Raw genomic sequence first — 18,915 nt, 5'->3', positions numbered from 1 at the left:
ACTTGGCAGCAGCAGCATATTAGAAAATATTTCAGAATGCTCTAGAAGGTTTCACTCTGAGGTTGGCTGAGTGAACCCTTTGAACCCTTTAAAACGTATTCCTTGCAAACCTTAAGCAGGTGCCATGTGTTAAGTTTAACATACAGTGATTCCAGTATTATTTTGACTTAATAAAACTTTTACTGTTGTACAAACCAGAAGAATGTGCAGCAGACAGTCTGGGGAAAGGGTTTGGTAGCAACTGGAAGAGGAGAGAAGGCCACCAGTGCAGAGGAGGGTGGAGTTTCCTCCGTGCTGGGCCTTGGGTGGAGCACCCCTCCAGTTCTTTATGCTGCCTGTTGCTGCTAAGTTGCCTCAGTTCTGTCTGACTCTTTTCAACCCTGTGGACTGTAGCCCCCCAGACTCCTCTGTCCATGGGATTCTCCAAGCAAGAATACCAGAGTGGGTTGCCATTTCCTCTTCCAGGGGATCTTCCCGACCCAGGGATGGAACCTGTGTCTGTTACCTGTCCTGCCTTGGCAGGTGGGTTTTTTACCACTAGTGCCACCTGGGAAACCCTCTTTATGCTGGTATAGACTGCAAGGTTACCTGTTCTGACACTGCACTGGCCTCAAGCCATGCTCTGGCCAGGGGAACCAGGTGCCAGGCCTTGATTCAAAGATCTCCTCAAACCCAGTTAGGCTTAGTTAGCATTTGTATTATGATTTTATACTGAAATTTTGTTCCAGAAGATTCTAAGTTTTCTGTGGAATCTCGGAATTAAGCAGAGTTGGGGAAACACATTGACCTGTAGACCCGGATTTCAGTGCTGCTTACTGAGCTGTGATGACATTTGTATTTCCTTGGCATGCAACCAGATCTCTCCCCAATATAGCATGGTTTAAAGTCCTGTGCTGGGAACACTGAAGGGCTTCCCTGGTGGCTCAGATGGTAAAGAATTCAACTGCCATGCAGGAGATCTAGCTTCAGTCCCTGGTTTGGGGAGATCCCGTGGAGCAGGGAATGGCTGCCCACTCCGGTATTCTTGCCTGGAGAATCCCATGGACAGAGGAGCCTGGTGGGCTACAGTCCACGCGGTCACAAAGAGTAGGTCACAACCAAGCACAGAGCACAAGCACAGGAGCGAGAGCTATGAGAGACTCGAAATCCTGCATCTCACGAAATTCCAAAGTCAAGGTGGTGAGCCGTCTCATCAATGGGAAATCCCCTCATTCAGATCCTGTGGGATTGCTCAGCATGCAGACTGTTCGTGTGTCTGTAGGGTTCCGAAGGCCTTTATCAGAAGTAGCTGATTTCACTGTCTCCTATGTGAGGTTTCTTGTCCAATTCTGGCTGCCTTTCCTAGTCGGAGCTGAACAGGATTGGTCATGTGGAAGTCAGAACAAACCCTGCCAGCCCTCCCCAGGGGCTCGGAGGCTCTGGGGTCAGCGAAGGTGGCCTTTGCAGGCCTTCCCGCTGGGCTGCGAGACCCTGCCCCAAGTGTGCACGCGAGTCTCAGGCCACCCTGAGTCAGACTAGCGCCCCCGCAGTGGGAGCATCTCCCTAGAGGAGGAGTACCTTCTCCCGGGGGGAGCACTTTGGTGCGGCTTCCCGGGGGCTTGTGGGGCCATGGGGACTAGCCCAGCCCTTCCGCCTAGTAGACACCCCATAGCTATTATAGAAGGAAGTTGAGTTCGTAACCTTCCAGTAGCCAAGACCGTGAATCATCAAAGAAAGATTAAAGGTGTTGAGTGCACTGTAATTACAGTGTCAGTAAGGTGGACATTTTTAGCAACAGACACTCCATCAAGATGATGTTTCTGGTTGACACTGAGTATCGAAATAATTTCACCCCCTGCAACATGAGCATCCCAGGTGATCTGAATTTTTTGTTTCTCCTCTAAACACCAAATGATCCTGGTGTCTTAGTAAATGAGAATTCCTCTCATGAGCTTTTTAATCATGTGCCCTTGAAGTGTCTTCATTCGATTTGCCAGAAAACAGACCACAGGGACACTCATGAAGGCTGGCATTTAGAGTCCAGGAAAGAGTGAGCGAGGGTCCTGCCCACTGTCCTCAGATGATCAGTCCGCACGGAGGGCTGGATCTTTATTTTGTCAAGTAAGTTTAATGGGAAAGAGCTCCCCTGTAAACGTCTGTCTCTCTGTGGTCTTCACCTGATTGGGGTTTCGATGAGGCCAGATCATTTCATTCTGCCCTCTCCCCCTCCTTCCTCTCAGCAGTGACTTTCCTTACTCGAGCCTGCCCTGGGCTGTATTATTATGGGAGGGCTGCAGCAGCCAGCAAGCGCCACAGTCTGGGTGGCTACGCAGCAGACATTTATTTGTCACAGTCCTGGAGGCTGGAAGTCAGACCACGGTGTCCACAGGACTGGTCTCCTTGGAGGCTTTGCTCCTTGGTGTGTAGACGGCCGTCTCCTCAGTGTCCTCACGTGCCCGTCCCTGTGTGTGTCCTGATCGCCGCCTCTTAGTAATGCAGCATGTAAAGGGAAAGTCGCTCAGTCCCATCCGACTCTTTGCGACCCCATGGACTATACAGTCCTTGGAATTCTCCAGGCCAGAATCCTGGAGTGGGTAGCCATTCCCTTCTCCAGGGGTATCTTCCCAACCCAGGAATATGAACCCAGATCTCCTGCATTGCAGGCGGATTCTTTACCAGCTGAGCCACAAGGGAAGCCCAAGAATACTGGAGTGGCATCAGTTCAGTTCAGTTCAGTTGCTCAGTCGTGTCCGACTCTTTGCAACCCAATGGACTGCAGCACACCAGGCCTCCCTGTCCATCACCAACTCCCAGAGTCTACCCAAACTCATGTCCATTGAGTCAGTGATGCCATCCAGCCATCTCATCCTCTGTGGCATAACCCTGTTTATTTAAGAATGTATTCCAATTTCAAACGGCACCGTTCAGCAATGCAAAGCTGCAAGTACATCTGCAGCCACCTAATACCAGGACACCAGTCAGGTGGGATCAGGGCCCCTCCAATGACCTCACTTTACCTTACTTACCTCTGTACAGACCTTGTCTGCACAGTCACATTCTGAGATCCTAGGGGTGAGGGCTTCCACATACAAATGTTGGGAGACATGGCTGAGCCCGTAACAGAGTCTTTCTTTCACACCATATCGGTTTTGGCCGCTTGTTCTCCTCTCGTGACCTGGCATTCCGGTTTCCCGTCTCCTGTCATTGTCCGGAGGCCCAGCACCTCCTCCGCGGCAAGCCCCTGGAGCGAGCGTCGGGATGTTTCTCGTTTCACGGGCCCTGTTCCTCCCGCAGCATCCCATGCACACGTTCCTCCTCATTGGCAGGAGGTTCCTGTTTTCTTCGCTTTTTCAGAATGCCTTGTTTTTTTGCTTTCCTTAAAGATTATAATTGCCTTCATTTTTTTTCATGCTTTTCTTCTCTTCCTGAAAGATTCTTTCTGGCCCTGTGGGCTGTGGCCTTCTCCCCCTGCTTTTATCAAACCAGGGATTGAGGGCCCGCCATCTCCCTGGTGCTCACCCCAGCCCCCGGTTATTCTCTGCACCTCATGACTTTTGCCCCCCTTTTCTTTCACGATGTTTGAACATCTCCCCATCCCTGCTCCCACGTGGCTCCCTCCCCTCCACTTGGCCCCTGCTCGACTGGAATGTGCTTCCCTCCCGGCTGTCCAGCCATCACTGCCTCCCATGTTTCATCCACCCTGGACCAGCCACTCACCCTTCTGTTTCTCTGTGGGTCGGTGTTTCCTCTCCTCCGCTTCGCCCAGGTGCCTCCTTCTCCTTCAGCATCTCCATCAGCCCTGCGAGCAGGTGTCTCAGAAAAGGGGTGCTGTGCCCTGTGCGTCTGTCGGGGGGTCTACGGAGGCAGAGGACCCTAGAGGGTTTGCTGTCGGGAAGGCAGTGTGGACATGCTGGGTGGACCGAAAGGGAGAGATGCTGATGTGCTGATGATTTATTTGAAACCACAGCTTGAGATTCAGCCATCCTGGAAGGCCACATTAATGGACCAGTTGAGGTCAAAATTGGAGTGAGTATGCTTTAATCAAACTGATTTTTATGCTGATGCGCCCAAGTTGTTGCATTTTTTTTTAATTAAAACCGATATTTGATGGATGTTGGCAGGCCTTAAGATGGCTGCCGGGCGGCATCGTCCGGACTGAAAAGATGTGGAGTGGGCTGTTACCTCCTGGCCTAAATGAAAGTGATGTTGAATTGAATTCTGACGATGATACCACATTAGAGAGCTCTGAACTTAACTTACAAGAGGGTAAAGAAGATGGGACCTTTGAAAAGACAGAGATGGTAGATATTCCTACAGATGGACCAAACACTGAAGCAAAGGCAAATATAAATGCATATGAAGAGTGTCCCTCTGGAATTCCCTTAAATATGTGGAATAAATTTCAAGAATTGCATAAAAAGCATTCTGAACAGAAAACTTCAGCTTCTAGATCCGAAAAGAAAAAAAGAAAACGCTCCAGAAAAGGTAAATTGAAGAATGACGAAGAATCTCATAGTGAACAGTCTTCAACTGAAACCCAGTGGAAGGAGCTTACCCAGTATTTTGGAGTCAATGAGAGGTTTGACCCCCCTGTTAAAAGGAAAAAAGTTGAAAAGTCGGGACTTGAAAAGAGGATAGACCAAGCTGTGGAAGAGTGGAACATTGAGAAGGCCGAGGAACTCAGCAACCAGCTAGCTACTCGTGAGCTTGGTGTAAAAATTGCCAAAGCTATTGCCTGCCACAACTTCGTGAAAGCCAAAAAGGAGGCTGAAAATTCACAGGTTGCACGAAAAAAGAAGAAACTTGCCTGGGGATTTGAAGCAAAGAAGAGGTGGGAAACCAAAAGCAACATGGGATATATGTGACTTGCCAGAGTTCTTCAAGACCTTTGAGGCTTCACTCGAGTCTTCAGTTGCTCAATTTACTAAAAAAGATTTTGTCAGAAAATTGATGGAAGTAGAAAAAATAAGCATAAAATTTGGGAGTTGATTATCAAAAAAAAAAAAAAAAAAACCCCGATATTTATTGTTGTAGATGTCTCTTGACCAAACTTAGATGTAGGATGCTTTCTGAAAACCCTAATTTCCATTTTTATGGTAATTCTATCACTCAGTCTATGAGAAAACAATTCTTCATTGTTAAATTTATTGATCGTGTCTGAAACAAGCCCCTAAGAGTTTGGGGGGATAATACGTCAGAGGCAAGGTTTATCAGGGAAAACTGTTTATCCAACCATTTGCACTGTGCATGCATTTTTGTTTTATTCAAAAGTAGAGGAATTCATTAAAATATCCCCAAGTATCTCTACCAGCCTGAGAACAGGCCAGGACAGCCCTTCTTGGTGACAACTCCTGGCAGAAGTGAATATAATTTATACACAAAGCCACGCTTCTCCTTCCAGCGTCCTGAATGCCTTGTTCCGCTCCAGGCCGACTAAACAAGCCCTCCCATCTCTTGTTCTCTTGGAACGCGGAACTCTGCAGGGCAAGGCGGGCTTGGTTTCATGGCCAGCATTGACAGAGGTCAGGAACACTGTACAGACTCTTCCTGAATGAATCTCTTCAATCACAATTATGTTCGTCTGCGTGTCCAGATGAAATGCTTTGCAGATGACGGACACGCAGCATCTTTTCCACAACTGATTGCCAAGACCAACTGACCCCAGATGTTACACAAGCAGAGGGATTTTTCCATAAACTTCACAAATATCAGAGTCTAACAAAATGTCATAAGACTGAAGCCTTAATACATATAATCCAAGGCATCTTATAAAATAAAAATTCATGTTTAAAGTATTACGGTAATTTTCTTACTCAAACAGCATACACTTAGATATTTACATTTTAATTTAGGAATGATGTTGCTGACTTTCACAGGATCATAGTTAAAATGATCTGTGGGCTTTTTTTCCTTCCACTTAATGCAGTTAACCACAAAAAGCCAATTAAGTGAAAAACAACAAATGGGTGTTCTCTGTTGCAGCCAGCTTTGATCTTTCCCCATGATATCATGATTTATTAGAGAAGTAGATGGCTCTAATTCAGTTCAATTTAACAACAGTTATTGAGTTGGAGTCAAATGCCCTTATGAGATTAAAGTAGGACCAGGGAATGTTTTATTTTTTAATTTATTTTTAATTTATTGTAGTGAAATATAGTTGATTTACAGTGTTGTGCTAGTTTCTGCTGTACAGCAAAGTGATTTGTGTATATATATACATATATTCTGCTTGTATATTCTTTTTCATATTCTTTCCACTATGGTTTATCAGAGGACATTGAATATAGTCCCCTGTGTGATACCGTAGGACCTTGCTGTTTATCCGCCCTATACATACTAGTTTGAATTGCTAATCCCAATCCCCCAATCCATCCCTCCCTCACCCCTTCGCCCCTTTCGCAACCACAAGTCTGTTCTCTCTGTCTGTGAGTCTGCTTCTGGTTCACACATAAGTTCATTTGTGTTGTGTTTATCCCATAGGGCTTCCCCGATAGCTCAGTTAGTAAAGAACCTGCCTGCAAAGGAAGGTTTGGTTCCTGTGTTGGGAAGAGACACTGGAGAAGGGCTAGGTTACCTACTCCAGCGTTCTTGGGCTTCCCTTGTAGCTCAGCTGGTAAAGAATCTGCCTGTAATGCAGGAGACCTGAGTTTGATCCCTGGGTTGGGAAGATCCCCTGGAAAAAGGAAATGCTACCCACTCCAGTATTCTGGCCTGGAGAATTCCATGGACTATACAGACCATGGTGTCTCAGAGTCGGACACGACTGAGCGACTTTCGCTTCAGACCCCACATATAGGTGATATCATAGTATTTGTCTTTCTCTGTCTGAATTACTTCATTTAGTATGACCATCTCTAGATCCAGCCTTGTTACTCCAAAGGGCATTATTGTTTCTATGGCTGAGTAATATTTTATTGTATATACATGCCACATTTTCTTTATCCATTCACCTGTGGATGAATGGGCTTCCCAGGCAGTGCTAGTGATAAAGAATCCACCTGCCAATGGAGGAGACGTAAGAGATGTGGGTTCGATCCCTGGGTTGGGAAGATCCTTCGGAGGAAGGCATGGCAACGCATTCCAGTGTTCTTGCCTGGAGAATCCCGTGGATAGAGGAACCTGGCGGGCTACAGCCCACGCGGTCACAGAGAGTCGGACACGACTGAAGCGACTTGCTCAGCACAGCCTCTTCTTTATTCACTCATCTGCCGATGGGCACTTAGGTGGCTTCCATTCTTGGGTGTGATAAACAGTGCTTCTGTGAGCATAGGGGCGCTTGCATCTTTTCACATTAGAGTTTGCATCTTTTCTGGGTGTGTGCCAGGGAACAGGATTGCTGGATCGTATGACAGCTCTATTTTTAGCTTCTAAGGAACCCCCTATTTAGTTTCTAAGGAGCCCCAGACTGTTCTCCAGAGTGGCTGCACTGGTTTGCATCCCACCAACAGTGGAGGTGTGTTCCTTCTTCCAGGAGACGTTTCATGATACTCAGACAAGAGCCCGCATCAGTCCATGGCAATCAGAGCCCAACAGTGCGTGAGCTGCCGAGGGGAGCCAAGACTCAGGTGTGCTTCTGTGCCCGGCGCTGAGTCCAGAGGCTCGAAGGTCCCTACAAGGTAGCACACAGCCTGATGCCTTTGTCCCCTACTCTCAGAAGACTGCCCTTCCCAGAGGGCGGCCAGCTGTGGCCTTTGTCACTCAAGGCAAGACTGGTGATGACACACTTATATGATGCTATTGCAGTTTTTAATCATATTTTTGTTTTTATTCTTACCATGAATATCAAGGGCTCAGTGTTTCCTGAAGGGGCCAGGAGAGGCATGGATTTTGTGATAATGTGCAACATTTTAATGTGATACATTGTTTTATCTAACATGTAACATTCTGAGCTTTTTTCTGATTATAGAAAGTATTACATACTTATTGTACAAAATCCATCCAATAGCAGAATGTACAAAATAGGGAATGAACAGATCCAGAATTCTACCTGCCAGAAATAATGATTTTTTTACACACACACACACCACACATACACACGTGAGCTCACACACACACGCACACACGCACACAGTTGCGCCAGTGTAACAGCTTCCACAGTAATGGCATCGTGCTGTGTGTGTGATGGTCTGAAGTCCGCACGTCTTTTCTCACCAGTGCACCACGCACGTCTAAACATTAGGTTGCTGAGCCCGAGCAGGTCGCTCCGCAAGGCTGCCAAGCGCCCCAGGTGTGGAGTCGTGGGCTCCGGAGCTGCCCACAGAGCAGCTTTCTCTCTTATCGTTCTTGTGCATCACAGTCACTCCCCTGCGATTGTGTTGCCATGAAAGACCCTCCCAGAAGCAGGTCACTGGATCCGAGGGGGTGGGCACACATATGGATGGGGCAGTGTTGTCAAATTGCCTGTCATCAGGGCCACTCTAGGCTGCGTCCCACCAGCAGCGTGAGCTTGACGCCTCTCCACACCCCTGTGCTTGTTATTCCAATGCATACTTCCTGGTCTCACAGACAAAACAGATCTGGTTCTTTCTTAAACCCTGCACTGAACTGCCTCCCTGTTTGTTTATCTGCCTCTGTATTTGCTTTTTTAGTCGCGTTCTGGCTTATTTCAGGGCCGTGTTAGTTTCAGGTTATAGCACAGCGATGCAGCTCTGCATGCATATGCATACATGCATTCCTTTTCAGGTTCTTTTTCCTCATAGGCTATTGCAAAATATTGAATATAGTACCCTGTGCTGTACGGTAGGTCCTGGTTGTTTATTTTATATATTGTTGCTCAGTTGTGTCCAACTCTTTTCTACCCAGTGGACTGCAGCACGCCAGACTTTCCTATCCTACACTATCTCCCAGAGTTTGCTCAAACTCATATCCATTGAATCAGTGATGCCATCCAACCGTCTCATCCTCTGTCATCCCCTTCTCCTCCTGCCCTCAATCTTTCCAAGCATCAGGGTCCTTTCCAATGAGTAGGCTCTTCCCATTGCGTGACCAAAGTGTTGAAGCTTCAGCATCAAGTGTGTATTTGTTCATCTCAAGCTCTTAATTTATCCACTCTCCCTTTTCCCCTTTTCTAACCATAATTCTTTTTCTATATCTGTGGGTCTATTTCTGTTTTGTAAATACATTCATTGATATCTGTTTTTTTTTTTCCCACATCTAAGGGATATTATATGATATTTGTCTTTCTCTGTCTAACTTCATTAAGTATGAAAATCTCTAGGTCCTGTAAAAACATTTCTTTTGTAAAACTGAGGTATAGCATCTGTATTCGTCTGCTAGGGCTGCCGTAACAACATACCACAGACCGGGCGGCATTTATTTTCCCATCGTTCTGGAGGCTGCAAGTTCAATATCAAGGTGTGGGCAGGGTCAGTTTCTGCTGAGGCGTCTCTCCCTGTAAGTGGGCATCCCTCTGTGCCTGTCTGCACCCTAATGTCCTCTGCCCATAAGGACCCCAGGCCTATAGGACTAGGGCTTGCTTCAGACTTCCCAGTTCTTCCCAGGTAGCGCTAGTGGTAAAGAACCTGCCGCCAATTCAGGTACATGTAAGAGACACAGGTTCAACCCCTGGGTCGGGAAAATCCCCTGGAGAAGGACATGGCAACCCACTCCAGTGTTCTTGCCTGGAGAATCCCATGGACAGAGGAGCCTGGTGGGCTACAGCCTATGGGGTCACAGAGAGTTGGACACGACTGAGCAACTAACACTTAACACCTCACTAGTGACCTCATTAACCTCGTTCGTGCTGTGTGCTTAGTCGCTCAGTCATGTCCGACTCTTGCAACCCCGTAGACCGTAACCCACCAGGGTCCTCTGTCCATGGGATTCTCCAGGCAAGAATACTGGGGTGGGTTGCCATTTCCTTCTCCAGGGATCTTCCCCACCCAGGAATCGAACCTGAGTCTCTTGTGTTGCAGACAGACTACCGACTGAGCTATGAGGGAAGCCCTGATTAACCTTAATTACCACTATAAAGGCCAAATTTCTAAGTAGAAATAGGGGCCGAGATCAGCTGAGGATCTGAAGACCTGACGGGGTAAGGACCTGCTTCCTGGATCACTTACATTCTGGGCCCTGGTGGCTGCTGGCTGGGCCACCCCATCCCCCGGGCTCTCTGGGGAGCATCTGGCCTCCCTTGGAGGGAACTGGAGAGAGAGCAAGAGAGTGTGCCCACAGCAGAGGCCCCATCCCAGAAGGGACATCCCATCAGCTCTGCCATGATCTGTGCATGTGACAAGTGACAGGTCCTGGCCATACTCACATTGCAGGTCACCAGGGGCAGGAACCCCAGGAACGGGGATTTGGGGCCACCTTAGAGGCTCCAAAATCACTACAGATGGTGACTGCAGCCATGAAATTAAAAGACGCTTACTCCTTGGAAGGAAAGTTATGACAAACCTAGATAGCATATTCAAAAGCAGAGACATTACTTTGCCAACAAAGGTTCGTCTAGTCAAGGCTATGGTTTTTCCTGTGGTCATGTATGGATGTGAGAGTTGGACTGTGAAGAAGGCTGAGCACCGAAGAATTGATGCTTTTAAACTGTGGTGTTGGAGAAGACTCTTGCAAGTTCCTTGGACTGCAAGGAGATCCAACCAGTCCATTCTGAAGGAGATCAGCCCTGGGATTTCTTTGGAAGGAATGATGCTAAAGCTGAAACTCCAGTACTTTGGCCACCTCATGCGAAGAGTTGACTCATTGGAAAAGACTCTGATGCTGGGAGGGATTGGGGGCAAGAGGAGAAGGGGACGACAGAGGATGAGATGGCTGGATGGCATCACTGACTTGATGGACGTGAGTCTGGGTGAACTCCGGGAGTTGGTGATGGACAGGGAGGCCTGGCGTGCTGCTATTCATGGGGTCACAAAGAGTCGACATGACTGAGTGACTGATCTGATCTGATCTGATCTAGAGGCTGCCCATTACAGGATGGACTGTGTTTGCTGATCTGGTCAGTAAGGCTTTGTTTTCGTTACATTTTCTAAACAGTTATTGTTGACATATGGGAAAGTTGTCAAACTTTCACATATCCATAATATATTCATACAGATGTATGTCCATTTCCATCCCATTTTTACTGTTACTTCTTTCTTTTGGCCTCACGGGCAGAGAGAATTGGGTTAATCGTGGCCCACCCGTCCTTCTCTCTCTCATCTTTTATTGAAGAAAAGATGCCAATGTTGCAGCAGTTCGGTCCATTCGTCTCTTCGCAGCAAGCACTGTGTGTGAAGACCCGTCTCCTCACACCTGCATCGCAGGATACACCCCTGTGTGCTCTTGCAGTAGCTTCATAAGTATATCTTTTGCATTTCAAGTGTGGTGCATTGGATTTGTGGGCGATGAGAAGCCCAGCTTCTCCGTGTACTGCAGGGACCTAGCTGTCCTCCACTGCCCTTTACTTTTTGGCCTTCATGATTATGTACAATCCCCACAAACATAGAGTCCTCGTGGGCTCCGCTCACCCATCTCCCTGCTCCTGCACAAACATTATTCTGTCTTAGGGACACAGCCTCCTAGCTTGCTACTCTGTCCAGCGTCAGGTAGGACAAGACCCCCTCTCTGCTCTTCTCAGCCCTCTGTGGATCATTCATGTTGCATGTAAATTGTTTTCAACTGTTTGTCAAGAATTTTATCACAGTAGGGAGCTCTCGTTGCTGCAACAGAGCACACCCGCAAATCTCAGTGTCCACGATGAGTGCGCATTTCCTGCACATGGTCTGATGGGGGCTGGCGCCACTTCCCACCACCGTGTGTCTTCTCCATCGAGAGGATGTCAGGCACATTGTCAGATTCCCAGCCACGGAGGACGAGGATGGCTGAGCATGGCAGCTCCTACTGTCTGCCCACAATGGATATGCCAACCTGTCACTGTCCGCTGGCCAGAACTAGCCACACGGCCACCATTCAGTGTGCAGGAGGTGGGAACACAGGGCAGGAATGCCGCCTACCCCATCAAGTTCCTCAAAAATAGCCACGTCTCAGGCTCAGCAAGTTGTACACATTAAATACAAACAGCATTGGCCCGTCAATCATGCCTTACAGGGGTTGAAAAAAATTGCTAAGCCTTTAGGATTTTCTGCGTAGGCAATTCTATCATCTGCAAATAACCAGGTCAACAGGCGATTGCATCCCAGTGGCATGAAAAAACTCTTAATACCATGAAAGGCAGGCAAACAAAGCTGGAGCCAAATGATCATTTTTTGCCACTTCAAATATCAAGATCGAGCAAGCTTGATTTTTGTATATTTGCATCACAACACAAGCCAACATGAACATCACATGACAAAGCCAGGATATTGTGAAAAATTGCCCTGTAACATTTAAAATATCACTGCAAAACATACCTGGTATTACCTTTCCCATTCCCAGGAAACGGGCAGTTTTGATAATTTAATTCTTTCACTCCCTTTGATATCTAATTAGCACCTCCAAAATAAACCCTATCCCAAATTGTCGACTGTAAACATAACCATTGCATGAGCTGTTTTCAGTCAAAGTGGAAGAAGAAATTTGTCTTCTGTAAACGACTTTGTTAAAGATGCTTATTGGAAACCTCTGATCAGAACTGGTGTGCTGGTTGGTTTTAAGTCTTCAGGGGCTTCCCTGGTGGCTCAGATAATAATGAATCTGCCTGCAGTAAGGGAGACCCGGGTTCCATCCCTGGGTTGGGAAGATCCCCTGGAGGAGGAAATGCCAACCCACTCCAGTATTCTTGTCTAGAGAAACCCATGGACAGAGGAGCCTGGTGGGCTAAAGTCCATGGGGTCACAAAGAGTCAGACACGACTGAGCGGCCAGCACTTCACTGCAGGGCTAAGAGCACTGGTCTGTGCTCACACTGTCTGGGTGGGACCATCCAGCACTGCCATCTGTGACACCATGGAGATGACCCCTCCAGCAGGATCGCTAGTCCTTAGGCTGTTACTTAGGACGAGAGCAGGCAGGGGGTGGTATGGTGAGAACAAGGCCTTCTGTCATCAGATAAGGTTGGTATATCCTGGCCTACTCAGAGCCATTCAATTTCTTATGCTGATGATACGGTGATATTTCTCATGAAAGCTGAGACGCACATCGGTCCTAGGATGCCAGGTTTGGTGCGGTGAGCTCCGAGTCTGATCCCAGCAGCTGGCTTGGGCACTGTGGGCGCATCTTCAGTTGCTCAGCTGACCCACCCCTTTTCGACCCCATGGACTGTAGCCTTTGGGTCGCTGACGAACTCCTGTCTACCTCTGCTGACACAGAGAAGCGATTCGCCCCTTCATTCTCCACGGGATCATTTGCAAAATTACGACCGTGTCCACCTCCCAGGGGAGGATTAGATGAGCTGATGTGTGAGATGCCACATGGAGCGCCCACGTCCCACTTTGCTCTGGCATTCTGGCCAGGACGCAAGGGAGCCTGTACCACATCAGTGCTGGTGACTCCCCTGGATCCCTGCTTCCCCCTGGGGAAGCGGCTGGACCACGCACGGGGCGCTGGGTACATGGTCCTGTGATGCCTCCATGGAGGCCTTGGGTACCCGAGACCATGAGCTGGGATGCCTCAGCCTCACGTGTCCCTTCCAGCACACAGTGAGAAGGGGTTTCTTCCCCTCCAGTCTGTGCTGTGTGTTCACAGGTATAGGAAAATATATCTGTGGGCATAAAATACATAATCACGGCTGACCTGAACTTGCCATACAGACTAACTCCATACATTATATCCATGGTTAAAATTAGGTATCCAGGGGACTTCCCTGGTTGCCCAGTGGTTAAGGCTCTGTGCTTCCAGTGCAGGGGCCCTGGGTCCAATCCCTGGTCATGGGACTAAGATCCCACATGCTGGGAGGTGTGGCCAAAACATAAACAGGCTCCTCTGTCCATGGAATTCTCCAGGCAAGGATACTGGAGTGGGTTGCCATTCCCTTCTCCAGGGGATCTTCCCAACCTGGGCATTGAAGCTGGGGTCTCCCACATCGCAGGAAGATTCATTATGGTCCCAGCCACCAGAGAAGCCCATTAGAAATTTAAGTTTCCAAAATGGAAATACAATTCTCTTAAGTTACAGTAGACTAGCACCTGAGAGCCAGTATGGCTTTCTCATGCTTCCCACCAAATGTCACCAAAGAGTAAAGCCAGTCTACTGACACCAGGTTGCGGTGAAGGACAGCACAGTGCTTTTTGCGAGGCATCCAACATGGGGCAAGGAGAATGGGCAGCACATGGTCAAAAGACCCAAAGTCTCCAGTGGCATTCAGGGAAGGGTTTTAAAGACAGTGTTTAGGGTGAGGGTCAAAGGTACCTGATCAGCTCATGGACCTGTTTTTTCATTGGTTGGTGGTGAGGTGGTTGTTGTAGTTCAGTTGCTATGTTGTGCCCAGCTCTTTGCGACCGCATAGACTGCAGTACGCCAGGCCTCCCTGTCCTTCACTGTCTCCCGGAGTTTGCTCAAACTCATGTCCATTGAGTCAGTGATGCCATCCAACCATCTCATCCTCTGTCATCCCCTTCTCCTCCTGGCCTCAATCTTTCCCAGCATCAGGGTCTTTTCTAATGAGTCAGCTTTTGCATCAGGTGGCCAAAGGAATGGAGCTTCAGCTTCAGCATCAGTCCTTCCAGTGAATATTCAGGACTGATTTCCTTCAGGATTGACTGGTTTGATCTCCTTGCTGTCCAAGGGACTCTTGGTGAAATAACCAAATATTGGGAGTCAACCTCATCAACCTTCTGGTTCCAGCGGGCCTGGGGTCTCCACGCTTGTGGGGAGCATACAGTTAACTTCTTCCACCTGGTGGGGGTTTAGTATCTGAAAAACAGCTTAAGGGTATAGCTCAGAATATTTTCTACAGTCCTCAGGGAGGAACTCAAGGCCCTCGACTTTGTTTTATGGCTGAACTATTATTGTTCTGTCTTATTTGACTGTTTCCCTTTGTGGGCTCATCGTTTGACTTCTCTGATTAAATTTCTTCTTTGGAACTCTGAGAAGGCCAAGAAGACTAACGTTTTTCTACAGACAAGAGGCGGGGACACACAGAGGGGTGGGAGACAGCCTGTCCCTGGGAGGGGCCCACGCTGTCCTTGATCTTGTTCAGTCGCTCAGTTGTGTCCAACTCTTGGCGAGTCCTGCTTGGTTTCAAAAACTTAAACGATGATTCTTCAGAACATTTGATTATGCTGTTGTTTACTCAGAAATCTTTAAGAATTACCTTATTTAATTTGTATTACATTTTAGATGCCTTGAGAATATATTTGGGTTCAATTTGTATAGTTTTTGTTAGACTTAATAGCAAGTCCATCAAGTAAAAAGTTCACGTATCTGCAAAACACAGTTTGCATTGGGTGTGCAAACATTATCTGTCGAATTTGTTTTTCCTCAAACCCTATGTCTTTATGAAAAGTATGAAAGTGTTAGTGGCTCAGTCGTGTCCAACTCTTTACCACCCCATGAACTATAGCCCGCCAGTCTCCTCTATCCATGGAATTCTCTAGACAAGAATACTGGAGTGGGTAGCCATTCCCTTCTCCAGGGGATCTTCCCAACCCAGGGATCGATCCCGAGTCTCCTGCATTGCAGGTGGCTTCTTTACTATCTGAGCCACCCAGGAAGCCCACTGTGTTTGTCTGCTGCTGCTGCTGCTAAGTCACTTCAGTCGTGTCCGACTCTGTGCGACCCCATAGACAGCAGCCCACCAGGCTGCCCTGTCCCTGGGATTCTCCAGGCAAGAACACTGGAGTGGGTTGCCATTTCCTTCTCCAGTGCATGAAAGTGAAAAGTGAAAGTGAAGTCGCTCAGTCGTGTCCGACTCCTAGAGACCCCATGGACTGCAGCCCACCAGGTTCCTCCATCCATGGGATTTTCCAGGCAAGAGTACTGGAGTGGGGTGCCATTGCATTCTGCCCTCTGTGGCTCCCTCTGGTTTTTTTTTTGGCTACACCAATTGTTATTGTGTACAATTATATTGACCAAATAGTTACCCAACTTGATCTTTATAAAGAAAACAAAATTAATTGAACTTGCCATGGTGTAGTCTTAACATTGAGATTATGTAACTAATAATGTATAAATCAGAAACTCCTTTTGGTCCCATTGTGGGGTTTGGTAGATCTAGGAAGCTGCTGCTTACTTAGATAATGCGGGAGGGATGTTTACAAATCACTGGGGTCCTAGCTCCAGTCGTGACTCCACATTTCTTTCGGGGTGACCCTGCTCCCCACCTACCAGCAACCATTTCCACCTTTTACCGTAGAAGGTGATAGTTGCTGTCTCTGCCACGCCAAAGAGCAAGACATAAATGAGAAAGGTCGGTTGAAAATGATGTAGAAACCATAGCAGGCTTTGCAGGGATCGCTGTCGACTTGTAGAACAGGTTTCGTTTACACAGCATTATAAAGTAGAAGGTACCCACAGGTCAAGCATCAGCCAACCTGGCACCTCTCTCGCCATCACGACGCCCGCCCTTCGGCATGCCTGGCAGCCAGCTTGTAATACACACGTGTCCCCGGAGGGGAGGGGTGGGGAGGTTCCGTGTCTGCCGTTTTCAGCATGCAACAAGTTTTGAGAAAAGACAAGCCCCCTACCCACTGTGTGTAACAACAGAACCTTGTCCTCACGGGAGGGATTGGAGGGAGGGATACACTTCTTCCACTGGCCCCAAAGTTCAGTCCCTTTGTACAAAAGAGGAAAATTAATTTGGGCAAACAATGAAAGGAAACAAGTATAACCCTGATTACCGTGAGAGGAGGGGGTGAGGCTAGGAAAGGATCCAACAGTCTGATATAAAGAAATAAAGCTATCCTTTCTGTTAAAGGGATTGGTGCAACGGGGTTTATTGCCTTTAGAAATCTATTTAACATTTAAATACAATTGTGAACTGCTCAACTAAAGATTGGACCGATATTGTGCAAACCTGCTGATAACCTAGGCACGTATGGGTGGGAGCCACTCAGCTTTTATGTCTGCATCAGTGAGGATTGCTTTACCTGGTACAGCAGATCCATGGTGGGCAGGGAAAGTGAGAACGGTAGCCAGGCAGTCATGTCCGACTCTGCAACCCCAAGGACCGTAGCCCACCAGGCTCCTCTGTCCATGGGATTCTCCAGGCAGGAATACTGGAGCGGGTTGCCATTTACTCCTCCAGGGGATCTTCCCAACCCAGGTCTCCCGCATTGCAGGCAGATTCGTTACCATCTGAGCATTCAGATTCCAGCTCCACCTGCAGTGTGACCACGGGCTGTTTAACTCTGAGCCTGTTTCCTCCTCATGAGGGCGGGTATCGAGATCTCTCTATGGTGTGGATTAAGCGAGTTGATCCATGTCACTCTGTCAGAACTGTGACCGGCCCAAGCTTTATGTTGTTGTTGTTCGTTGTTCAGTCACTCAGTCATGCCGAACTCTTTGCGACCCATGAACTGCAGCACACCAGGCTTCCCTGTCCTCCACCATCTCCCGGAGTTTGCTCAAACTCGTGTCCATCGAGTCAGTGATGCCGTTCAACCAGCTTGTCCTCTGCCACCCTCTTCTCCTCCCGCCTTCAATCTTTCCCAGCATCAGAGTGTTTTCCAGTGAGTCAGCTTTTCACATCAGGTGTCCAAAGTATTGGAGCTTCAGCTTCAGCATCAGTCCTTCCAATGAATATTCAGGGTTGATCCCTGGTTGATTTAGGAATCTCCTTGCAGTCCAAGGGACTCTCAAGAGTCTTCTCCAACACCACAGTTTGAAAGCATCAATTCTTCAGTGCCCAGCGTTCTTCATGGTCCAACTCTCCATACATGACTACTGGAAACTCCATAGCTTTGACTGTATGGACCTTTGTCAGCAAAGTGATGTCTCTGCTTTTTAATACACTGTCTAGATTTGTCATAGCTTTCCTTCCAAGGAGCAAGTGTCTTTCATATTTGTAGCTGCAGTCACCATCCTCATTGATTTTGGAGCCCAAGAAAATGAAATCTGCCACAATTTCCACTTTTCTCCATCTATTTGCCATGTAGTGATAGGACCGGATGCCATGATCTTAGTTTTCTGCATGTTGAGCTTTAAGCCAACTTTTTCATTCTCCTTTTTCACTTTCATCAAGAGGCTTTTTAGTTCCTCTTCACTTTCTGCCATAAGGGTGGTGTCATCTGCATATATGAGGTTGTTGATATTTCTCCCGGCAATCTTGATTCCAGCTTGTGAGTCATCTGGCCCGGCATTTCACATGATGTTCTCTGCATAGATGCTAAACAAGCAGGGTGACAGGACACACCTTTAGGTACTCCCTTTCCAATTTGGAACCAGTCTGTTGTTCCATGTCCAGTTCTAGCTGTTGCTTCTTGTCCTGCATACAGGTTTCTCAGGAGCCAGGTAAGGTGGTCTGGTATTCCCATCTGTATGTCTATTTTGGTTGAAGATTCCCAGTGATGTTTATAAAAATCACTGACTGAATTCACTTCTCTACTTACTATAGTTCTGACTTAATCAAAAAGAAAAGATTCTGTAGCACCACCCTTATACAAATAAAGAGCTGAAATCAGAACATCCCTAAAGTAATGACCTGAAAGCAATAATAGCCATCCCAGGTGCTTATAGAAAATCACTTCTTAAATTTTTATTAGGTCAGCCAGAATCAGCCCGTCAGTTTCCTAAGCCTTTCAGGCAGAGACTAGAAATTTGAGTTTAGAACCGACTTCCTTTCTTGATTACAATCTTGAGACTGTTTTCTGGTGACAGAACATGGTGTTTTCTAGAAAGATGCCCACCCCTTCCTTCTCAGCACTGAGTAAGCTATTTCATCTGTTATCTTTGCCCTGCATTTTCTTGCAAACAGAAAAGGCAGGTGTTGGGTTTCACCTGCACTGGGCCCAGCACCTGTGTGACATCCGCCTATGGCTGGATGGCAGTATGTAGCCCTGATGGTTTGCAAGCCTTACCTTTATGCAGGTATTCATAGCACGTGGCCAAAATACTGAGTGCTGTGCAGTAG

At 47.5% G+C, this 18,915-nt stretch overlaps 2 protein-coding genes across 2 annotated transcripts in view; both read left to right on the top strand.

The window, feature by feature from the left end:
• UBE2QL1 (ubiquitin conjugating enzyme E2 Q family like 1) overlaps nucleotides 1-18,915 on the top strand; it is a 59,390-nt gene that overhangs the window by 20,984 nt on the left and 19,491 nt on the right. The gene's annotated exons all lie outside the window — the stretch shown is intronic.
• Nucleotides 4,095-4,969, top strand: LOC133233774 (protein FAM204A-like). Its single transcript, XM_061393899.1, has one exon. The coding sequence runs from the start codon at nucleotides 4,143-4,145 to the stop codon at nucleotides 4,842-4,844; it is 702 nt and encodes a 233-aa protein (XP_061249883.1). The 5' UTR covers nucleotides 4,095-4,142; the 3' UTR covers nucleotides 4,845-4,969.

This window comes from Bos javanicus, chromosome 20 (assembly GCF_032452875.1).
Source record: "Bos javanicus breed banteng chromosome 20, ARS-OSU_banteng_1.0, whole genome shotgun sequence".
NCBI lineage: Eukaryota > Metazoa > Chordata > Mammalia > Artiodactyla > Bovidae > Bos > Bos javanicus.
The sequence above is the reverse complement of the archived record's forward strand: the minus strand, read 5'-3'. Positions and strand labels throughout refer to the sequence as shown.